The sequence below is a fragment of the Procambarus clarkii genome, chromosome 78 (genome assembly GCF_040958095.1).
Source record: "Procambarus clarkii isolate CNS0578487 chromosome 78, FALCON_Pclarkii_2.0, whole genome shotgun sequence".
NCBI classification, from domain to species: domain Eukaryota; kingdom Metazoa; phylum Arthropoda; class Malacostraca; order Decapoda; family Cambaridae; genus Procambarus; species Procambarus clarkii.
The window spans coordinates 11,356,178-11,379,907 of NC_091227.1; the positions used below are offsets into that span (position 1 = coordinate 11,356,178).

General features: G+C 53.1%; 1 protein-coding gene across 3 annotated transcripts in view; it reads left to right on the forward strand.

The window, feature by feature from the left end:
* Positions 1–23,730, forward strand: part of LOC123746140 (centrosomal protein of 76 kDa) — a 245,210-nt gene that overhangs the window by 147,057 nt on the left and 74,423 nt on the right. For all 3 annotated transcript variants that reach the window (XR_006771466.2, XM_069314067.1, XM_069314066.1), the window contains one exon: positions 18,357–18,454. Coding sequence is in view for 2 of the 3 variants with exons in the window: in XM_069314067.1 (XP_069170168.1) it covers positions 18,357–18,454 (98 nt within the window). In the remaining variant the exon portion in view is untranslated. The remainder of the gene's footprint in view (positions 1–18,356; positions 18,455–23,730) is intronic.

Here is a 23,730-nt window from a genome sequence, read left to right on the forward strand (position 1 = left end):
CCCTCTCACAATTTCTGTCGAACCAATCCTGTTTTCTGGTCCTGCATCTCTGTTTTGGTATAAATTTTTTTGTGCCTTTATCATATATTTCACAAAACTTGCCATACATCTCATTCACTTCCTTGCCTAGCATCAAGTCTGTCCAATTATACTCACTAAAAAAATTTCTAAGGTCACCATAATGTCCTCTCCTGAAGTCTGGTTTTTCAACTGCTTCAACCTCCTTATTTTCTTCCAGCTTATAACGCATTGCATACTTTATTCCCAAAAAGACATGGTCACTTTTACCCAAGGGAGGAAGGTACTGAATGTCAAATATCTCTTCCTCCTTCCTGGTAAATATCAAATCTAGCATGGAGGGAACGTCCCCTTCCCTCATCCTCGTAGCTTGTTTAACATGTTGATACAAGAATGTTTCCAGGATGAGGTCTACAAATTTACAGGTCCAAAAATCTTCTGTTTTAGCTTCATATGCTTCCCAGTCTATGGATTTCAAGTTGAAGTCACCGACTATCAACAGTCGTGATCTATCGTTATCCGCTCTCGCTATAATCTCTCTCATTATTGTTATAAGACCTTCACGTTTACTATCTAGCTCCTCCTTTGACCATGTGCTGCTTGGCGGTGGACTATATGCATTTATCATCATTAGTTTATCATCCTCATAGCAGATCTCTAGTGCTATTATGTCAACTTCTTGTGGATTGGCAGTCATTATTTCCTTCACCTTTAGGTGTTCTTTTACCAGCACAGCAACGCCACCGCCTTTCCTAATTTTTCTGTCCCGTCTCCAAATTGAGTAGCCCCTTGGGAATATGACCTCATTTAAAATTACATCTTCAAGTTTTGTCTCCGTGAGTGCAACAATGTCTGGTGTCTGCAGCTGTATTACATCACTTAACTCCAGTATCTTCGATCTCACTCCATCTATGTTGGTGTATGCAATCTTCAGGAACTTGTTCCCCCTCTCCTTATTCTTCACTCCCCCTCTCTCTATTGATTTTGTTGGTTTGCCTTTATGTACCACTTTACTGGTTTGCCTACCCCTATCACTTTGTAGAAAAAAGAATTTATTTCTTCTTCATTCCTGCTCTCATTTAAATGTTTTGCCTCGGCGAGGTTCAGTTTCAGCTTCTCTCTATCTTCTTTTGAAAGATCTCGTCTTAACGACCACCCTTTCCCATCCTCATCCCTTTGCAATTTTCTAGCATTCCTTAGTACTTCTTCCATCTGTTTGGCACCGTTTAGGGTGATCCTCAAAGGTCGATCTTTCCCTTTTACGTACCTGCCTATTCTCCTGTAGTCGCACACATTCTCTCTGTTTGTAAGACCTTCCACGAGGCCAACAATTTTATCTACTACTTTAGCTTCTTCTACAGCTCTTTCTGACCTAGATGTTATCGCCTTTTCTTTGCAGCCAAAAATGATCAGGGACTTACTCCGATCAACTGTGTTTTGCACCAACTTCGGGTTAGATGCCAATTCTTTCCTCACTTCTAGCCTAATGTTTGTTTTATCTTGGTTGCTGCAGTGTTTGACTTCCTTTACTGCTTCTTCTATTTTTTCCTTCTCCTTGGCCACTTGTGCATAAGTGAGTTGCATATCTTTCTTGCACTGTTCTATTCCCTGTGTAACTTCCTCCATCTGTGCTGACAATGTATCGGTTCCTGTGCCTCTTGGGCTCTGTCATGTCTACATGTGACATTGTATGGGGGTCAGCCTCGTTACTTGTGTGAGGAGTCGCCACATTACTTCTTAGTGCTTTCCCGTTCCCATTCTGACACTCAAAAAAAAAAAAAAAAAAAAAAAAAAAAAAAAAAAAAAAAAAATTAATTCTATCTGTGGCTCTTTTGGGTACTCAGTTTCCACCTGTGTTCCCTAGTGCGTGTGCCCCTTGTGTTACATAGCCTGTCCTTCTCAACCCTGTCGATTCCCTTGGGTATCTTGTATGTGGTGATCAGGTCTCCCCTCACTTCCTCTTCCAGCGAAGTGTGGTTTCATTCCCGTAGTCTCTCCTCATGACTTCGGTAGTGTACTTTTTCTTTCTGAAGGGGTTCTGTTCCCTTCTCTGTTGACTGGGAGCTGGGGGAGCAGCTTGCTCTGTTGCCTCTCGCTTGGTCCCGCTGTTGGTGGGCGCTTTGGGTTGTCTTCCGGCCTCTGCTGGCGTCGGAGGACGGCTTCTCCCCCTTGGGGGGGGTTCAGAGCTGGCGGGGTGGGCTTCTTCCCTGCGCTTCGTCATTTCCTCTTCGTGGGTGTGTGGGGCGTGGTCGATCCGCCCCATCCTTCTGGGCTTCCCGTCTGCTCTTTGCAGTCATGAGCTTTTCCCGTCTGCTCTTTGCAGTCATGAGCTTTTCCAGTCAGCAGTTCTTCTGGACTACTTCCGTCTGCGCCCTGGATCCTCTGCCCTGCTCGGAGGACTGTTGTCTCCTGTTTGGATTCTGTTAGGGCCGGGTGCATGGATGGTGGACCTGGACCTCCAGGTCACTTCTTGGCACGTTCCTCTCCAGTTTTTCTGGGGCTAGCACGGTTGGTAATTACCTATGTGTACTTACCTAAGTGTAGTTACAGGATGAGAGCTACTCTCGTGGTGTCCCGTCTTCCCAGCACTCTTTGTCATATAATGCTTTGATTATAATTGTCATATTGTCCTATAATGATTGTCATATGTCATAATATGTCTTAATATGATTGTCATACAATGCTTTGGTGGTGGGGCTTCAGGTTTGCTGTTTTTATTGCATTCCCTATTTTGTGAAGGGCACTTTGTATACTCTTTGCATCTTTACCGGATCTTAGTGCCCTGTCTGCGTCTGAGATTCGGTGTCTGGCCTACCTCGACGACTGGCTGGAGTGGGCTCCCAGTCAGTCCGCTTGTCTGCTCGCCAGGGGATGGTTCTTTCCAGATCGCTGGGTTTGGTTTCCTGGTGATCTGGAGGTTTTACCTTCTGTTTCCGTCCCGGGTTCGGACCTGGGCCTCGTTTCAGGCTCTTGGGCCCCTCATTGTCTTCCCTCCAGAAGTGTTACTGTGGCTGTGGTCCCGCCTTTGGCTGTTCAGGAGGGGGTCCCGGGTTGCTCAGCGGTTGCTTGGGCGGTTGTGCGGGAGTTTGCACTTCGGCGTGCTTGTCTGCCCGCGGAGTCGGGTTTGGCTCTGGCGTCGGTTGGTTCCTACGGAGACTCCACTTCCGCCTCTTGCATTCCTTGGGTTCCTCTGGGGATCTGGTGTTGGTGCTGCGTCACCAGCTTCCTCTTTGGGGTTTTCGGGGTTCCGTGCCTTGGCAGCTCCCCGAGCCTTCGCTCGATGTGTTCACGGACGGGTCGTCTCTCGGCTGGGGCTTTGTGACCAGTGCTCACCAGGTCGGCCAAGGTTGATGGAGTCTGTCTGTCCGTCGGGCTCACAGCCCGGTTCAGGTGTTCATGGCTGTCTGGTTTGCGCTTCGGAGGGTTTGGGTCACTAGGTACTCTACCATTCAGCTCTGTTTGGACTGTTCTCTGGTGGTTCTTGCCGGAACCACAGGGGGTTTGGTTAATCGTGTGGTTCGTGTCCGGGGTGTGTCCTGCGTCCTGGTGGACAGCTGTCTCGGTTCATTCCTCTTCGTGGGTTGGCCAGTCGTCGCCGATTCGTTTTGTTGGCTCTGTTGGGCTTATGGACTCCTGGCCATGGACGTCTTCGGGTCGGCGTGGTCTAGGCGTCGCCCGTTTTGTGGTGCCCTTCCCACCTGCGAGGACTTCACGGTGGAGGCTTTCGGCAGGCCTGGTCGAGGTGGGGGGTACCTGTACCTCTTCTCCCGGTCCAGCTGTTGCTTCGGGTTCTGGCTCGGTTGCAGCCCATTCCCACGAGAACAGTCCTTATGGTTCCACGGTGGCCGGCCCGGCCTTCTTTTCAGACGCTGCTTGATAGGTGTCCGTACCCGGGGCGTTTTTCCTGAGGCTTCGCCTCTTTCAGCAGGCCGAATCGGTCCTGTCCGTGACTGGTTCGGCCTTCTCTTTGGCTCTTCGCGTCTGGTATTTTGACGCAGGTATCGCCATCTCTATGGTGTTCAGGTGGCTTTGTTGACGGTGTCCCACCTGCGAGCTTCGTCTTGGAGACTGTATGACGTTTATTACGTTTTCTCGCGTTTTGTTTCCCCTCCGGCCTGCTCATGAGTCGCCTGAGCCATCCTGGTCCTTGTTCAGGGTGCCTTCTTCTCTTCCCCTCAGTTTGTGGTAGCCCCTTCGGTTTCAGTTTCCTCCTCTTTGGTACTGGTGGTAGCTTTATTGGTGTGCAGCCTTTCTCTGTCCTGGCGACGGTCGAGACGGCTGCTTTCCGGAGGGGTTCTTGGGGTATTGGTACTTGTTTGGTTTGGCCGGGGGGTGCGTCCTGTGTTGTCCAGTTGTGCTTTTTGCTGTTGCCGGCGTACCGTGCCTGGGGATGCGCTGTGGTTGATCCGGTTCCTTCGTTCCCTGTTTTCAGGGCTCGTGTCTCCCAGGTCGTCCGCAGTGTTTTCCTTCTTCCTGCGGTCTGTCTTTGCGCCCGTGCTGTTCAGACGTTTGCAGCAATTGCTGCTGTGTTGGTGACGTCTCGGGCTCATTTCGGGCGCAGGGAATTGTGGGTCGCACAGGTTTTTGGCCGCCCATCCATATGTTGGTCTGTTCTTGGGCGTTCTTGTTGCCTTGGGTCGCAGGTTTGCGACCGGTTGTCTTGGCTTTGCGTTGCAGAGTTTGTGGCGGCCGCCTCCCGGGTTAGCCCTTTCTTTTCCTTCTCTTTGGGTATGAAGCTCCAGGGAGCCGTAGGGGCTCCCCACAGAAAACCAGCGTTGAATGTAATGAAACGCCATTTTCTGGGTGAGCCCCGGAGGCTCCCTGGAAACCCTCCCTCCCACCGGTCGGCGTTTTTTTCGCGTTGGTTGAAGCTTAGCTTCCGAACTGGAGCTTGGCAGCCGGCGCGGTAGGTCCGGGGCTCCCCCCTCCCCCTCCCGGGGTGGGGAGGGCTGCGCTGACGATCGGCGCGGCAGTAAAGTGTGATGTTTGCTTGTTTGCTTGTTTCCTTGGGATTGTAGGGAGTTTTCTACCTCTCTGTTCGGTTTTTGTTGTAGTTTCTTACCATGTGGGGTTTGTTTTGTTACGCCTACCTTTCTGGGTGCCTAACCCCGGTCGATGGCAGATAAGGAAAACCCCCAACCATATGGGGTTTTCCAGGGCCATTGCTCCCTGAAACCTCTCTGAAGGGGCCCGGTTCTGGCGCTGGTCCCTGGTAGGTCTGAACTCCTTAGCTAATGTCCCGGTCTAACATAACATACATTAGCCCGATAAGCTCCAGGGAGCCTCCGGGGCTCACCCAGAAAAAGGCGTTTCATTACATTCAATGCTGGTTTTTTTGTATCTTTTGCGTCGGTCACAGCTCTCTGTTCTGGTGGCCATTTTCTTCTCCCGGTTTCCCGGCAGAAGAAAATGGACCGCTCTCACCAGGGCGGCGTTGCGGTTTGTTTACATGCCCCTGGGGGTGCGGGCGAGCGTCTTGGGTAAGTTTTTCACCTTTTTCATTTTTTTTTTTATTCTCCTGTTGTCTTTTCTTTGCTTTTCTGGTGTGTTCTGCCCATTTCCTGTTCCTCTGGGAACATTTGAGTGTTGATTTTACACCGGGATTTCCGTTTTTGCTTGTTTTGGGTCTGGGCCCTTGGGTTTGGGCTCAGTGTCCCTGTCTGTTGTGCTTGCTCTCACACCTTGTCCCTCGGTTTTCGGTCTGTTTTGACCGTTTCCCTGGGGGTTCTGTCTGGGGGCTGTGCTTTGCCTTTCTGTGGTTTATCTCTGCCGGCAAATGTGGTGGTTTGGGCTCCCCTTGGTTCGATTCCGGGTTCCTTTGGTTTCGTTGGGTTCTTTGGTTTCGTTCTGGAGGTTTCTTCCTCTTGGGCCCCCCTTGTTGGTTACGGGGGGCTTTGTTTCCTCGTGTGTGACCCGGTTCTATCTTCTGGGGTTCCAGGGTTTTCTTGGCTTGCAGACTGATCTTTTTTGGGTCTTGGCACTTGTTGTGGTCGTGCTGGGACTTTGGGGTTTTGTTGTCGATGTGGGCCTTTTGATGCAGTTTTGTGCCTTATTCGCCTGGCCGGCATGGTGCTCTCTGCCCATTGGTCGGTGGCTTGTAATTTTCTTTTCACGTGTATGTGTGTGTACACATATACATGTACATGTGTACACTGTGTGTGTGTGTGCTCATGTGTAAGTGCATTCTGTGTGCGTATTTATATGTGTATGTGTATATATATATATATATATATATATATATATATATATATATATATATATATATATATATATATATATATATATAAATATATAAATATATAAATATATATATATAAATATATAAATATATATATATATATATATATATATATATATATATATATATATATATATATATATATATATATAAATATATAAATATATATATATATAAATATATAAATATATAAATATATATATATATTTATATATATATATATATATATATATATATATATATATATATTTATATATATATATATATATATATATATATATATATATATATATATATATATATATATATATATATATATATATATATATATATATATATATATATATATATATATATATATATATATACATATAACTTTAGAACACTTTCCCACCAGGAGACTCGAACCCTAGCCAGCACAGAAGCCTTCCAGCAACTGGCATAACAGGTACGCCTTAACCCGCTCCACCACCCGCTCAGACCCTTAAAAGAGATGGTAATTTCGGAGTATTTAAATACACCAAAGATCACCACCTCCCAAGAGCACTAGAGCAAGTGAGGGGTCATTTAGACGTTAATTTCATCAAGTCCCTGTTAATATGGGAAGACACAGTGTCTATGCTTAAGGCACAACTCTCCTAAACACGAGAGTTAAGTATACAACTTTAGAACACTTTCCCACCAGGAGACTCGAACCCCAGTATATATATATATATATATATATATATATATATATATATATATATATATATATATATATATATATATATATATATACTGTATATGTATATATGCATAATATATATTTGTATATACTGTATGTGTTATCTTGAGTTATCTTGAGATGATTTCGGGGCCTTAGTGTCCCCGCGGCCCGGACAGCTGACTAACACCCAGGTACCTATTTTACTGCTAGGTAACAGGGGCATAGGGTGAAAGAAACTTTGCCCATTGTTTCTCGCCGGCGCCTGGGATCGAACCCAGGACCACAGGATCACAAATCCAGCGTGCTGTCCACTCGGCCGACCGGCTCCCTATGTATGTATATATGTACATATATATGTGTATGTATGTATATATACTTTTTCTTTCGAAAGGGGCTCTGTTCCCTTTGCTGTTGACAGGGTGCTGGGGGAGCAGCTTGCTCTGTTGACTCTCGCATGGTCCCGCAGTTAGCAGGCGCTTTTAGTTGTCTTCCGGCCTCTGATGGCAGCGGCTGACAGCTTCTCCCCCCTTAGGGGGTTCAGGGCTGGCGGGGTGGGCTTCTTCCCCTGCGCTTCGTCATGTCATCGTGGGTGCGTTGGACGTGGTCAATCCGCCCCATCTTTCTGGGGTTCCTGTCTGCTCGATGCAGACACGGGCCTGGCGAATCTGCGGTTCTTCTGGACTTCTTCAGTCTGCGCCCTGGGTTCTATGCCCTCATTGGAGGACTGTTGTCTCCGGTCCGGCTTCTGTTGGGGCGGGTGCCTGGATGGTGGCCCTGGACCTCCAGGTCAATTCTTGGCACTTTCCTCTCCAGTTTTCCGGGACTGGCACAATTGGTGGTGGAGCTTCAGGCTTGCCGCTTTTGTTGCCTTTCCTAGTTTGTAATTGGCACTTTGGTAATTGGAGTATTTACGCATCTTTACCGGATCTTGGTGCCCTGTCTGAGTCTGCTTGGGATTCGGTGTTTGGCCTACCTCAAAGACTGGCTGGTGTGGGCTCCCAGTCGGTCCACTTTTCTGCTCGCCAGGGGTGTGGTTCTTCCCAGATCACTGGGTTTGGTTTCCTGGTGATCTGCAAGCCGTTCCATCTGTTTCCGTCCCGGGTTTGGACCTGGCTGGGTCTTGTTCAGGGCTCTGGGGCCGCTCCTTGTCTTTCCCTCCAGAAGTGTTACTGTGGCTGTGGTCCTGCCTTCGGCTGTTCATGAAGGGGTGCCAGGTTGCTCGGCGGTTGCTTGAGCAGTTGTGTGGAAGTCTGAACTTCGACGTGCGGGTCTGCCCGCAAGGTCAGGTTTGGCTTCGGCGTCTGTTTGGTTCCTTCGGAAACTCCCCTTCCGCCTCTCATGCAATCGTTGGGTTCGTTCCTCCGGGGGATCTTGTGTTGGTGCTGCGTCACCAGCTTCCTTTTTGTGGTTTTCGGGTTCCGTGCCTTGGCACCTCCCCGAGCCTTCGCACGATATGTTCACGGATGGGTCATCTCTTGGCTGGGGATTTGTGACCAGTGCTCACCAGGTTGGCCTGGGATTGTGGGGTCTGTCCGTCCGTCGGGCTCACAGCACAGTTCGGGAGTTCGTGGCTGTCTGGTTTGCGCTTTGGAAGGTTAAAGTGACTCGGTGCTCTATCATTCAGCTCTATTCGGACTGTTCTCTGGCGGTTCTTTGCCGGAACCACAGGGTTTCTCTTAGGTGTTTGACCTTTGGGATTGGTCCCTTTGAGTGGCTCATTTGCTGGATTCTCGGGATTTGGCTAACTGTGAGGTTCATGTCCGAGGTGTGTCCTACGTCATGGTGGAAAACCTGTCTCGGTTCATTCCTCTGTTCGCGGATTGGCCAGTCGTCACCAACTCTTTTCGTTGGCTCTGCCGGACGTATGAACTCTTGGCCATGGACGTCTTCGAGTCAACGTGGTCTAGGCGTCGCCCATTCTATGTGGCGCCTTTACCCGCCTGCGAGGCGTTCACGGTGGATGCCTTTCGGCAGGACTGGTCAAGGTGGGGATACCTGTTCCTCTTCTCCCGTTCCAGCTGTTGCTTCAGGTTCTGGCTCGTTTGGAGCCCATTCCAAAGAGAGTAGTCCTCATGGTCCCTCGGTGGCCGGCCCTTGCTTTATTTTCAGACGCTGCTTGATAGGTGCCCGAACCTGGGGGGTTTTCCCGCGGCTCCTCCTCTTTTGGCAGGTCGGATCGGTCCTGTACGTGATTGGTTTGGCCTTCTCCTTGGCTCTTCGCGTCTGGTATTTTGACGCGGGTATCACCACCTCTGTGGTGATCAGGTGGCTTTGTTGATGGTGTCCCACCTGCGAGCTTCGTCTTGGCGACAGTATGATGTTATTGGTGTTTCTATGCACTTTTTTCTTGCTCTTCGTAGATCGTCTTCTCTTTTGCATCGGGTTTTCTTGCCTTTTCTTGGGTTTTCAGGACTACAGTTATTGATGTTTCTGTCTGTCGCCTCGTATTGTGCGGCGCTGGCGGAGCCGCTCCGGCTTGCGTTCAGGGTGGACGTCACATCTGCCCCATTCTGTACGCTTTCATGTGTTTTGTTTCACCTCCAGCCTGCTCATGCGTCGCCTGAGCCGTCCTAGTCCTTGATCAGGGTGCCCTCTTATCTTCTCCACAGTTTGTGATAGCCCCTTCGATTCAGGTTTCTGCTCTTTGGTACTGGTAGTAGGTCTGTACGTTTGCAGCCTTTCTTTGTCCTTCTGACGATGGTCGAAACGGCTGCTTTCCGGAGGGGTCTTTGGGTTACTGATACTTGATTGGTTCGGCTGGGGGTGCGTCCTGTGTTGTCTGGTTGTGTTTTTTGTTTGCCGTTACCTGCGTACCGTGTCTGGGAATGCGCTTTGGGTTGATCCGGTTCTTCTCGTTCCCTGTTTCAGGGCTTGGTCTCCGAGGTCGTCTGCAGAGTTTTTTACGTCTTCCAGCCTGCGGTCTAGTCTGCAGAGTTTTTTACGTCTTCCAGCCTGCGGTCTATCCTTGAGCCCGTGCTGTTTGGACATTTGCAGCTTTCGCTGCTGTGTTGGTGATGTCTAAGGCTCATTTTAGGTGCAAGGATTTGAGGGTCGCACAGGTTCCTGGCCGCCCGTTCTTTATGCACGTGTCTGCTGCTGTGCGTTCTTGTTGCCTTGGGTCGCAGGTTGCAGCCTGTTGTCTCAGCTTCTCATTGCGGAGTTTGTTGTATCCGCCTCCCGGGTCAGCCCTTTCTTTTCCTTCTCTTTGGGTATGAATCTCCAGGGAGCCATAGGGGGCTCCCCCACAGAAAACCAGCGTTGAATGTGATGAAACGCCATGTTCTGGGTGAGCACCGGAGGCTCCCTGGCAACCCTCCCTCCCACCGGTTGGCGGTTCTTTCGCGTTGGTTGAAGCTTAGCTTCCGAACTGATGCTAGGCAGCCGGGGTGCTAGGTCCGGGGCTTCCCCCTCCCCTTCTCGTGGCTGCAAGGGCTGCGCTGACGATCGATGTGGCAGTAAAGTGTGATGTTTGCTGGTTTGTTTGTTTCCTTGGGATTGAAGGGAGTTTCTACCTCTCTGTTCGTTTTTTTGTTTTAGTTTTTTACCATGTGGAGTTTGTTTTGTTATGCCTACCTATCTGGGTGCCTAACCCCGGTCGATGGCAGATAAGGAAAACCCCAACCACAAGGGGGTTTTCCAGGGCCAATGCTCCCTGAAACCTCTCTGAAGGGGTCAGGTTCTGGCGCTGGTCCCTGGTAGGTCTGAACTCCTTAGCTAACATCCCGGTGTAATATAACATACATTAGCCCAATAAGCTCCAGGGAGCCTCTGGAGCTCACCCAGAAAATGGCGTTTCATTACATTCAACACTCATTTTCTGGGGGGAGCCCCGTCGGCTCCCCGGAGCTATCCCAGGCTGATATGCTAATGTCAGACTTTGGCATCAGTCATGTGTATGGAGTTCTTAGGCCTACCGGGGACCACGGCCAGAACCGGGCCCCCTCAGAGAGGCAAGGGGAGCAATGGCCTATAGAAGCCCCCGTGTGGTTGGAAGCATTCTATGTCTGCCATCGACCGGAACAGGCACCCAGAAAGGTAAGCGCCTCAAAACAAACCCCTATTCTGGTTAAAATTGCTACCAAAAACCGAACTAGTGGATAGAACTCCCCAACCGAAAACAAGCAAACTAGTGTGACGTCACACACCGCTGCACCGCTGTCTGCGCAGCTCCCCCCTCCCCGGGAGGGGGAAGGGGGAGCCCCAGACTCCCCGCGCCGGCTACCCACACCTCAGTTCTTGAGGCTGATGCTATAGGCGATGGTCGTGTGCTCTGGCTCCGGTGTCGCTACTGCACTGTGCTTTGCGTGTGGTGTTGGTTTTGTGGGTGCGAGAGCCAGGAGTTATCTTCAGTACTCGGGCTGCATGCGCCTAGGGCTGCCTTCCCTAGGTGCCCTGTAGGTACTGCCCTTGGGGCTTGGGGCCACCTTCCACAGGCTCCTCGGGGTCTGCCTCTGCTGGTCCGTTTTACCTTTCGATTTTTCGGCCGCCTGTTGGGCTCTTGGGTGTTCTGTTCTCCCTCGTTACCGGCAGGTAAGAGGCAGTTTGCACGGGTAGGGGCGCAGGGTGCTGCTCAGCTTGTACTTCCCGACATCGACATGACATCGGGGTTCTGTCATTTTATTCAGTTTGTTTTTGCCCTTCCACTATTCTCCTCGGTGGCGGCCCCTGCTAGGTCCCCGTGAGTGTACACGTCCCTGGGGTTCAGCTTTAGAAGTTTGCTTGGTAGTTTTGGGCGCCGGTTTGCAGCACCCTGCTTGGGACTACCTGAGCGCGAGTCCTCTTAAAGTAAACGCTCAGGACCCTGGGAATCCCCTAGGGGCGCTTGGGTGCGATGGATGTGACCCCGGAGTCCCCACTCGCTGTGTGCGAGTTTGAGGGTTGCTCGGTTCCCTTGTCTCAGGGTGACCCTCATTGTTTTTGCCTCTGCCACGCTGCCTGTTGGGTCGGTGATACTTTCGACCCTGAGTCCTGTGAGTGTTGCTGCTTGCTTGTGACTCAATTTACCCAATCCTCTGATGATTCTATTCGGGTACAGGCGGCGCGTGCGTTGCAGTCTAGGTTTCGTCTGTTGCAATGCGCTCGGTTGGTTGCTTCCCCAGATGCCCCGGGGCTGCCCCGCTTTGCTTTTCGAGACCCGGACTTAGGGGTGGGGGTCGCTTCGATCCTGGTTCAGTCCGCACCTCCTCGTCCTTCCCCTTCTGTTCGTTCTGGTCCCCCGCCCCTGCTTCCGGCCCCGAAGCGTCTGAGGGTTTCGGGGTCGGAGCAGGGGTTTCTTGATCTCGAGACTCGGGCAGCTTCGGGGGGTGCCCCTTCCGGGGGGGCGGCAGAGGCATTCGAGTCTTGTCTCCCGGCCGAAGCTTCAGGGTCTGACCAGTGGGCCCCCCTTCCTCCAGCTTTTCCGGCTGCTCCGTCCTTGTCTTGTGGGGTCGGGGCTTGGGGAGAGGACTCGGCCTCGGGTCCTGTGGTGAAGGACCTCGAGGCTGGGGAGGGGCTGACTTGGGGGCCTTGGGCCCTGCTGGACCCCGCCTGGGTTTTTCTTCCCACTGAGCAGGGCTTATTGTTACAAGGAGTGGGGTTTTCTTTTTCCCCCCTCTGCGTACGAGTTGGATTTGGTGTCGGCCCCTCCCCGGGTTCGGTTCCGTGTTCCCCCGGGTACGTCGGTACCGTCCTTCCGGAGGTTTTCGGCTTATCGCATCCAACCTGGTGTGGTGCGAGCGGCCTTTGCAGCTTATCCTGCGTGACCCGGATTATGCCTCGGAAATGGATCCGTTCACGTTCAGGTTTGGGACTTCGTTCCCTTTCTGGCTCCGTTACGAGGTTCCGGAGTCGTCCTGGCTAGCAGACTGCCCCTTGTTTGGTCTGGATTCCTGGCATTCCTTCTGTCGTTCCCGCACGCTGGAGTGGCGGGAAGCTTCCACGGTGCTTCAGGTTTTCCTGGGGGGCGAACTTGAGTACCTGAATGAGTGCTTGCTTGCCCCTGCCCTTCCCCGCGATGTGGGCGTTATTCAGCTCCATGTGCAGGTTCCCTCCCTTTCGGCGGCGCTCGTTGCGGAGGACTTGCGCGCCCGGGGCCTTTTGAGTTTGGCCTTGCGGTTCTTTTCCCTCCTGGAGCTGTCTTCGGATTGGCTCGTAGAGGATGTGGGGACGCTTGGGTCCGGCACCTTGTCCTCGGCTGCGCGTTCGTCGGCTGCCTTGTTGAAGCTAATCACGCCGATTTTGCGGGATGCGGTTTCCCTGTTTTATGCTTCCCGTCTCGCGTGTCGGCAGGCGGTGCTGGGTTCCTCCGTGGAATCTGCTTGGGCTCTGGCTCTTAGGCGTTCTTCACCTTTTTGTCCTCTCCTGTTTGAGGAGTCGGCCGTGGCGCAGTTTATTCAGGCTGCATCGGCGGCTTGTCGTCCGATGTCGGACTTGTTGGTTTTCCGGGGGTCCCGGGGTGGGTCTTCCCGGAAAGGTCGTGCCAGGGCTCGGGGTTCCTCTCGTTGTGGTAGGCCTCTGGTGTCAGGTTCGGGGTTGGCTCCTGCGGACCCTCCCTCGTCTAGTCGGCGCGGTGTTCGCGCTGTGCGGGGTTCTGGGTCTCGTAAGGGTCGCCGGCCCTTTCGCGGTTTGCCCCCTTGACGGGGCGATGGGGGGGCGGCTTGCACTGTTCGCCCGCGCCTGGTCCCACGATTCATGAGCCTTTCGGGTCGTGTCTCGCGGCCTGCGGTGGCGTTGGGTGTCCCCTCCTCCCTTTGGGGGGTCGGGGCTGGCAGGGCAAGTTTCTTCCCCTGCACTCTGTCGAGTCGTCTTGGAGTGGGTACGCTTGGGGGTCGTCGAAACGACGTCGTCCCTCAGATGGGTTTCCCGTCTGTTTCCGGTTCCGAAACGGGACTGCGCGGACCTGCGGTTCATTCTGGACTTGTCCCGTCTGAACTCCTGGGTTCATTGCCCCTCCTTTCGGATGACTACGCTGTCTCAGGTTCGGCTCCTCTGGGAGCCGGGAGCTTGGATGGTGTCCCAGGACCTCCGGGACGCTTATTGGCATGTCCCGATTCATCCGCGGTTCAGGGACTGGCTCGGTTTTGTTGTGGGGCGTCTGAGTTACCGCTTTCGTTGTCTCCCGTTCGGGTTGAACCTGGCACCTCGCGTGTTCACGCGCCTTACACGGGTTGTGGTGGCTCGTTTGCGTCTCCTAGGTGTTCGGGTGTTGGCCTACCTCGACGACTGGCTGGTTTGGGCTCCCAGCCAGTCAGCTTGCTTGCTAGCCAGGGATTTGGTTCTTTACCAGCTCGCCGAGTTCGGGTTCTTGGTGAACTGGAGGAAGTCCCATCTGGTTCCCTCTCAGGTTCGGACTTGGCTGGGTCTCGTTTGGGACTCTCGAACCGCCTCCTTGTCTCTCCCTCCGGAGTCTCTCCTGCGACTGCGGTCCCGCCTTCGTCTGTTTCTGGAGGGCCCTCGGGTCACCCGGCGGTTGCTCGAGGGGCTGTGCGGGAGCCTGAACTTCGCGATGGTGGTCTACCCGCCGGGTCGGGTTTGGCTTCGATGGCTGTTCTGGTTCCTTCGGGGTTCCCCCTTCCGCCTCTCTCGCGATCGCAGAGTTCGAACCCCGGGGGCCTTGCGTCGGTTGCTGCGTCACCGGCTTCCTCTTCGGGTTTTTCGGGGTTCAGTGCCTTGGCGCCTACCCGAGCCCTCGCTCGATGTGTACACGGATGCGTCGTCTCTCGGCTGGGGTTTTGTGACCAGTGCTCACCAGGCCGGCCAGGGGCGTTGGGATCCGTCCTTCCGTCGAGCTCACAGCACGGTGCGGGAGTTCGCGGCAGTGTGGTTTGCTCTGGGGAGGATTTGGGTGGCCCGCGGATCGACGATTCGGCTCCATTCGGACTGCTCTCCGGTGGTTCATTGCCTGAACCGCGGGGGTTCGATGCGGTCCTTGTCTCTTTGGGGTTGGTCGCTTCGGGTGACTCGTCTGCTGAGTTCTCGGGGTTTGGCTCTCCTGGCGGTTCACGTACGGGGCGTGTCCAACGTCTTGGCCGACGCCCTGTCTCGCTTTGTTCCCCTCTCCACGGAGTGGACGGTCGACGACGAGTCCTTCCGTTGGCTTTGCCAGACGTTCGGGCGCCCCGAAGTGGACCTCTTCGCGTCTGCGTGGTCGCGGCGTCTTCCCGTTTATGCGGCGCCCTTCCCCGATCGCGAGGCCGTCGGGGTTGATGCCTTTCGGCTAGACTGGTCGAGGTGGGGGTTCCTGTACCTTTTTCCCCCGGTTCGACTGTTGCTCTAGGTCCTGGCTCGCTTAGAGACTTACCAGGGGAGAGTTGTCCTTCTGGCCCCTTAGTGGCCGGCCCAGCCTTGGTTTCAGGCGCTGGTTGCTCGGTGTCCGAACCCGAGGGTTTTCCCGCGGCTCCGCCTCTTTCAGCAGATCGGGCCGGTACGTCACGTGGCTGGTTCGATCTTCTCCTCGAGTCTTCGCGTATGGTTTTTTTGACTCGAGTCTATCATCATCTCTATGGTGATCAGGTGGCCTCCTTGTTGGTGTCCCACCTGAGGGCTTTTTCTCGGCGGCAGTATGAAGTTTCCTGGCGGTCCTTCCGTTTCTTTTTGCGTCTTCGTCGTGTTAGTTCCTTGTCTGTTCGGGTGGTCTTGTCCTTCCTCTCGTGGTTGTTTCAGGACCGTCATCTTATGCCTAACACTGTCGCTTCGTATCGTGCGGCGCTGGCGGAGTCGCTTCAGCTTGCTTTCGGTATCGATGTTACGTCTGCGCCGTTTCGCAAGCTGTTTCGTGCATTGTTTCACCTCCGGCCTACTCATGCGTCGCCTGAGCCGTCCTGGTCTTTGGACAGAGTGCTCGCTTTCCTTTCATCTCCTCGTTTCGTTGTGGCCCCTTCGGTCCAGGATTGTTTTTCCAAGGCACTTTTCTTGTTGGCTTTGGCCTCTGGGGGTCGGGTAGGGGAGCTTCATGCTCTCCTCCGGCGCAGGGGTTTCTGCTCTTTTGGTCGTGGTGATTGTTTTGTTCGTTTGCAGCCGTCTCCTTCTTTTCTGGCGAAGAATGAGACTGCTGCGTTCCGGAGGGGTCGATGGGTGGTTGATGCTTGGTTGGTCAGGTCGGGGGTGCATCATGTTTTGTGTCCGGTTGCGGCGCTTCGCCGTTATTTGCGCACCACAGCTTCTATGTCCGGGGACGCGCTGTGGGTTGATCCGGTTTCCCCTCTTCCCTGTTCACGGGTTCGGGTCTCTCAGGTCGTCCGCTTGGTTATTAAGTCCAGCCAGCCTGCGGTCTATTCCCGTGCCCATGACGTTCGTAAGTTCGCGGCTCTTGCTGCCGTCTTTGGGAATATGTCTTGGTCTGATATTCGGGCGCGGGGATTTTGGCGGTCGAACAGGGTCCTGGCTGCTCGTTACCTTGTGAATGTCCCTGGGCCTCGTCGGGCGTGTGTTGCTTTGGGTCGGCGGTTGCAGCCAGTTGTCTCGGCTTCGAGTTGAGGAGTGAGCGACGACCACCTCCCGGGTAAGTCCCTCTTTTTTCTGTCTGTGGGTAGTTAGCTCCGGGGAGCCGACGGGGCTCCCCCCAGAAAACCAGCGTTGAATGTAATGAAACGCCATTTTCTGGGTGAGTCCCGGAGGCTCCCCGGCATCCCTCCTTCCCTCCGGTCGGCGGTTTTTCGCATTTTTGACATCCAACCTCAAGAACTGAGGTGTGGGTAGCCGGCGCGAGGGGTCTGGGGCTTCCCCTTCCCCCTCCCGGGGAGGGGGGAGCTGCGCAGACAGCGGCGCGGCAGTGTGTGACGTCACACTAGTTTGCTTGTTTTCGGTTGGGGAGTTCTATCCACTAGTTCGATTTTTGGTAGCAATTTTAACCAGAATAGGGGTTTGTTTTGAGGCGCTTACCTTTCTGGGTGCCTGTTCTGGTCGATGGCAGACATAGAATGCTTCCAACCACACGGGGGCTTCTATAGGCCATTGCTCCCCTTGCCTCTCTGAGGGAGCCCGGTTCTGGCCGTGGTCCCCGGTAGGCCTAAGAACTCCATACACATGACTGATGCCAAAGTCTGACATTAGCATATCAGCCTGGGATTGCTCCGGGGAGCCTCCGGGACTCACCCAGAAAATGGCGTTTCATTACATTCAACGCTGGTTTTTTAGTTTTTTCTGTGGGAAGCCCCTTCGGCTCCCTGGAGCTATCGGGCTAATATGTGATATATTAAAACAAATCCACAAGGGCCGTGACAAGGGTTCGAAACTACGTCCGAGAGGGTCCCAGATGTGCCATAATTGACTGAGCTACAACATGGTATAAGTATTGTCACCGGGAAATCAACTTGACCTACCACGAATCCTGCAGTTTTTCCGAGAGATAAACCAGGTTCTTACACAATTCCCCCCATGCACCCGAGTTCTGTCAATAAGTTGTTTTACCTCTTTGCCCTTACTTCATTACACATAGCAATCACGATAGTGTGATGTATCAAATGAACAAATCCACAAGGGCTGTGACGAGGTTTTGAACATACGTCCTAGAGGTTCTATTCTCTCTAATCCAAGAGGTTGAACCTACCAATACAGTCACCTACCTACAAGAACCTACTATTGTGATTTCTGTGTGTAATGAAGTAAGGGCGAAGAGTAGAACAGCTTATTGACAGAGCTCGGTTGCATTTAGGAATTGTGTAAAAACCTGGTTTGTGTCTTGGAGAGACTGCAGGATCAGTGGTAAGTCAAGTTGATTTCCCAGTTGCAATTCTTATACCGTATCGTAGCTCAGTCGATTAGGCATGTCTGGGATCCTCTCGGACGTAGGTTCGAACCCTCGTCATGGCCCTTGTGGATTTGTTCATTTGATGCATCACGCTATTGTGATTTCTATGTGTAATGATATATTAGAGTAGGGGTCCTTGACAGCTGAGTGGACAGCGCTTTGAAATGGTCAAAAGATTAGCAGATGCAATTTAGTGCTGACAAATGTCAGGTTTTGAGGCTAGGTAATGATTATATAGTTACAAGATACGATCTGTATGTGAATTGGTTGTGATAGTTCTTTGGAGGTTTTCAAAGCATCGTTTTCTTTAAAACCTCCAGTTGTCTGTAAAGCTGCAGTGACTTTCTGGTGGCTTCCTCTAGTGAGAAGACAGATTGTCGCTTGCTCTCTGTGCCTCTGTGAGGGAGGAGGCCAGGTTCTGACTCTGGTTTCCTTTAGGCCTACAGAACCAGCCACAGCTGATGTGTCCTTTTAGTGTGAAGCGATCTCAGAAAGATAGCTACAGGGAGCCATCAGGGCTCCTCCAAAAATTGGTGTTTCATTGCATTTAACACTGGGTTTTTGAACTCTGTCAAGGACTTTTCCTGGACATGAAAACAAGTACAATACACTATTTACATAATTAAATATGTAGCAGCATTATGACTAAATAATCTCCATTTTTTTAGGTTCTCGTTACTTACACAAAGTGGGCCAGAAAGCTGCTCATGACTATGGTTCCATTGGCAGTGTCTTCAATAACAAACATTTTTATGCCAACTGTCAGGTAAGTTTGCAAACTTGTTTCTATTTGCTTTTACAGTGTCTGTGTGTGTGAGAATTTTCTGGAGTTATTCGTAGCTCCCTGAAGCTATCTCGCTGAGATGGCTCCCAGCTCAACCCCTAATGTAGATGGATGCCAGCAGGTGACAGGACTAAGGGACTCACACCTCTTATGCCATCTTTTCTCAGTCCTATTTGTTGATACAGAATTCCTAGAGTTGCCAGCAGTGGCAATTCCCACTTCTTTCCAAGATAAGTAGAGGCCAGTCTATGGACACTATCCTATGGGAGCCATTTACTTTTGTATTGTTCCTAACTTTTTAGTATTTTCTTCACGGGCATGTGTTTACAGGGATGTGAAGCAAATAAACAGTATAAAGGTAGAACAGGTCTAGATGTGGCGACACCCAATCTATCGGGAGACAATGAGAAATCGCGCCTCCTATGGGTGTTAACAGCAAACGTCTAGGAGGTCAGGTCAGGAGCTTAGGAGATGATAACATTGTCAGAAATGTTGTGGACTTAGTAATTTGCTCAAGATTGTGAATCAGGATCAAATGATACTACAGGACCTCACACGGCTCTCAGAAGTTGTAATAGCAAATATAAACAGACAGAGGAGGCAGTGAGAACTGTAATATGGCTTGGGATGTGTATTGCAGAGGCCTGCGAGGGTTAAACATAGTCTCATGCAGTGTAGAGTTCCGTGTATGTGGATCGTACCTGGTTGAGGTTCTGAGAGTTGTACTCCTCAAGTCCGGGCCAGGGCCAGGCTTGACTTGTGAGAGCTTGGTCCAACAGGTTGGACTAGGCTTGGAGTGGCATGCAGGGCCCACGTATCCACTACAGCCTTGTTGTTTTGTCACTTCTTGCAGAAAACTGTCCCATTTCTGGGGGGAGCCCCGTCGGCTCCCCGGAGCTTTACCGGCTGATATGCTAATGTCAGACTTTGGCATCAGTCATGTGTATGGAGTTCTAGGGCCTACCGGGGACCACGGCCAGAACCTGGCCCCCTCAGAGAGGCAAGGGGAGCAATGACCTATAGAAACCCCCGTGTGGTTGGAAGCATTCTATGTCTGCCATCGACCGGGTCAAGCATCCAGAAAGGTAAGCATTCCAAAACAAACCCCTATTCTGGTGAAAATTGCTACCTAAAGCCGAACTAGTGGATAGAACTCTTCAACAGAAAACAAGGAAACTAGTATGACGTCATACGTCACCGCGCCGCTGTCTGCGCAGCTCCCCCCCTCCCCAGGAGGGGGAAGGGGGAGCCCCAGACCTCCCACGCCGGCTATCCACCCATCAGTTCTTCGGCTGATGCTATAGGCAACGGTTATGTGCTCCGGCTCCAGTGGTTGTTTCAGCACTGTACCTAGAGTGTGGTGTCTGTTTTCTAGGTGGTGCGTGAGCCGGGAGTGATTCTTCAGTACTCGGGCTGCATGCGTCTAGGGTTCCTTTCCCTAGGTGCTCTGTAAGTACTGCCCTTGGGGCTTGGGGCCACCTTCCACAAGTTCCTTGGGTCCTGCCCCTGCTTGGCCGTTTACTGCTTGGTTTTCGGCCGCTCTTTGTGTGCTCGGGTGTTCTGTCTCCCTTGTTCGCCTTAGAGTAAGGGGCAGTTTTTGCACTGGTGGGGCGCAGGGTACTGTGCAGCTTGTCTTTACCAATCATAGCGGCCGGCTCTGTTCCGCTTGGGTATGCTGTCCTCTTGCGGGGTTTTCTTTTTCTTTTTGTTTATCTACCTGGTGGGGGGGGGGGGTCTGCCTTCGTTCTTGCCCCTTGTGTCTCTTGTGTTCTGAATATTTTCTGGTGGTACCCCCTGCTAGGTCCCCGTGAGTGTACACGTCCCGGGGGTTCAGCTCTTAGAAAGTTGTTTGGTAGCTTTGGGTGCCGGTTAACAGTACTGTGCCTGGGATTACCTGAGCGCGAGTCCTCTTATAGTAAACGCTCGGGACCCTGGGAAACCCCTGGGGGCGCGCGGGTCCGATGGATGTGACCCCAGAGACCCCCCCTCGCTTCCAGCGAGTTTGAGGGTTGCTCTCACCCTTTGTCTCTGGGTGACTCTCTGTTTTGCCTCCGTCTGCTGCCTGTGGGGTCGGTGACACCTTCGACCCGGAGTCCTGCGAGTTTGGTTGCTCATTGGGGCTCGGTTACCCAGTTGTGCTGACAAAGCGGGTGCGGGCAGCAGGGGCGTTGCACTTGAGCCTTGGTGGTGGCAACGTTCTCGTGGTTTCCTCCCTGGGAGCCCCGGGGCTGCCCCGTTGTAGTTCGTTTTGGGACTTGGGGGGTGTTGGTTGCTTCGGTTCCATTCACGCCCCCTTGTCTTTCCCCTGGATCACCCTTCCTGCCTGCATCCGGTTCCTTACCGTCTGTAGGTTCGGGGCGGGGTTTTTGATGGTGTTGAGACTCGGGCAGTCTCGGGGAATTCCCCTTCCGGGGTAGTGACGGAGGCATTTGAGCCTGTTCCTCCAGCCGTGTTGTATGAGTCTGCCAGTGGGCTCCCTTCCTTAGTGTTTTCACAGCTGCCCCAGTTTTCTGGTACGGCCAGGGCTTTTGGGGAACGGCTCGGCCCCGGGGGCCTGTCGTGTAGGTTCCCGGGGCTGGGGAGGGGCTGACTTGGGGGGCCTTGGCCCCGTTGGACCCCGTGGGGATTTTTATCCCCCTCTAGGCGGGGCTTGTGGTTACGCGGGGTGGGGTCTTTCCTCCCCACTCGCCGTACGTGCTGTTGGGCGTCGGCCCCTCCCCGGGCTCGGTTCCTTGGCCTTTGAGTCGGTTGGTTCCGTCCTGTGGGTGGATGTTTCCTCCCACCCCTTTTTGGAACGGTGTTTTCGTCATGTTTCAACGTTCGATGGGGTTCTGCGTGACTTCTGATCTCGGGTGCGCCTGCGCCTTCGTGTGCCTTCGGGACTAGTGTTGGCTTCTGTATTCTCGAGGGTACGGGAAGGTTTCTCGCTACTTCCCGCATTATTGGAACGTCTGTTTCGGCTCCTCGTCCTTGTCGCCCTGTTGGGCTACTTGTCGCCCTGTTGGGCTACTTGTCGCCCTGTTGGGCTGCTTGTCGCCCTGTTGGGCTGCTTGTCGCCCTGTTGGGCTGCTTGTCGCCCTGTTGGGCTGCTTGTCGCCCTGTTGGGCTGCTTGTCGCCCTGTTGGGCTGCTTGTCGCCCTGTTGGGCTGCTTGTCGCCCTGTTGGGCTGCTTGTCGCCCTGTTGGGCTGCTTGTCGCCCTGTTGGGCTGCTTGTCGCCCGGTTGGGCTGCTTGTCGCCCGGTTGGGCTGCTTGTCGCCCGGTTGGGCTGCTTGTCGCCCGGTTGGGCTGCTTGTCGCCCGGTTGGGCTGCTTGTCGCCCGGTTGGGCTGCTTGTCGCCCGGTTGGGCTCCTTGTAGCCCGGTTGGGCTCCTTGTAGCCCGGTTGCGCTACTTGTCGCCCGGTTGAGTTCCTTTTTGGGCTCTGCTTCTTTGGCCGGTTTTATTGTTCCTGCTTCCTCTTTTGGCTACTTTTCTCGTGCAGTAGTCCTGGCTGGCGCCTTCCCGCAGAGAGGGTGTGCGGTTCGGCCAGCGTGTTATGCGCATGCGCCGTGGAGTTTGTTTTGGTCTGGGCGGTGTTTCAGTGCTGGTGTTTTGCGCCCTTTTTGCTACAGTGCTTTGCCTCTCGTTCTTCTCCCTGGCTGCGTTATGTGCCCCTTCGCGCCGGGGGTGTCCTGGTTCCCAGTTGTGGGGGAGGACACCGCGGTTTTCACTGTCATGGGTGTGGACCGCCTCCTTCGCCTCTCCCTGCTCTCCTGCGGGTCCGGCAGGGTCCGGCTCTGGCGTCTTCACCTGGCAGTGTTCCCAGGTTTTTCTGGGCATGGTTGAGTTGTCAAGTTCGTGCCACCGTTCGCCAGGTGATTTTCTGTGGTCTGGCGTCTTTTGGCCGGGCGCTGGATGCGGAGTTGTTTATATACCTGTCTTTATTTAGGTATATTTTTGTACGACTGAGACCGTTCGCACACCAGTGACTGTCCCTTTTTCAACCCTTCCTGTCCCCCTCATGTGCATGTCCAACCCATGCTGGAGTCATTCAGGGGACCCTCCTTTTTTAATGTTGTGAGGTGTGGGGGTTGAAGGGTTGGTTCTGTACTCACCTGGTAAGGCTCCTGGCTGTGCTTGCAGGATTTGAGCTCTGGCTCTTGGGTCCTGCCTATCTGGTAGAACTTGCGGGATAGTACCAGTGGAGTGCAGTGGTGCAATTGGCACAATTGGGGAACACTGTATTACCATCAGAGGTCTGTGTTTGTTACACGACCTCCTTGCGAGCATAAGCCTTCTTGCTGGTTCGTCCGTGGACTTCCAGGGCGCACTAGCCTGTTTTCGTATGGCAGTTCCGGCCCGTCCTGGTTGTGGGGGTATGTGGGCCGGTGGACTACTCCTAGCAGCTGCCTGGTGGGCCACCCTGTGGCCGGTCTAGCCTGGCCTTGGGCCGGGCTTGAGGTGTAACAGAGCTCCCAGTACCTCATCCAGCAGGTATCGAGCGGGGTTTCTCCGCCGTCGGTCGCCTGGTGCAGGTTTCTGGGCCTGCGGGGTTTTGTCGTGTCTCCGTTGACTCTGTCTGGGGTCTGCCTGCTCCGTTCTCTGCCTTTGCAGAAGGGAGTTGCTATTTACATGTTGCATGTTGCTGTGGTGCCTGTTGCTGCTGCTGCACGTGTGCATTGGTACCGTGTTTCACGGTGGCGTGTCCTTGTTCCTGTGTCCGGTTGTGGAGTGGCACTTTGCTGCCATTTTGTGCCTGGGGTTTGCGTTGGGGTTTTTCTGTCCCTGCCTGATTGTCCACCCCTGGTTGTTATCCTGGGGTTTTTGTGCGTCTGCTCTTTCTTCCTGCTTCCTCTGCAGCAGGAGTGTTCTGCGTGTGTTCTTAGGCGTTTGTCAGCCTGTGTCCTGTGATGTGCTTCTTTGTCTCGGTCTATTGCAGTTGTTCGTACCCCTTGGTTCGGGTACTGTTCTGGCGGCCACCCTTCCGCCTTCTTTGGTTTTCTAGCTTGCCCTGCCGGTTGTTTTTTTTTTGGGGGGTCTTGCGATGTCTCGCGTCGACCCGTCGTTTCTGAACTCCTGGTGGGCTTGCATGCTTTGGGGAGTTTTTCTGTTCGGCAGACGTTCCATCTCCTTGTGCCGCCTGGGTTTCGGTGGTCGCGCCCGAGATCTTCCCGCGGTTCCGCCTTTTCCTGGGCTCGGAGGGGCTGCTTATGTTCTGCCTCGCGGTCTCGCCTCCGGTTGGTGGTCGGGTGGCTTCGTGGTAGGTGTCCCACCTGTGTG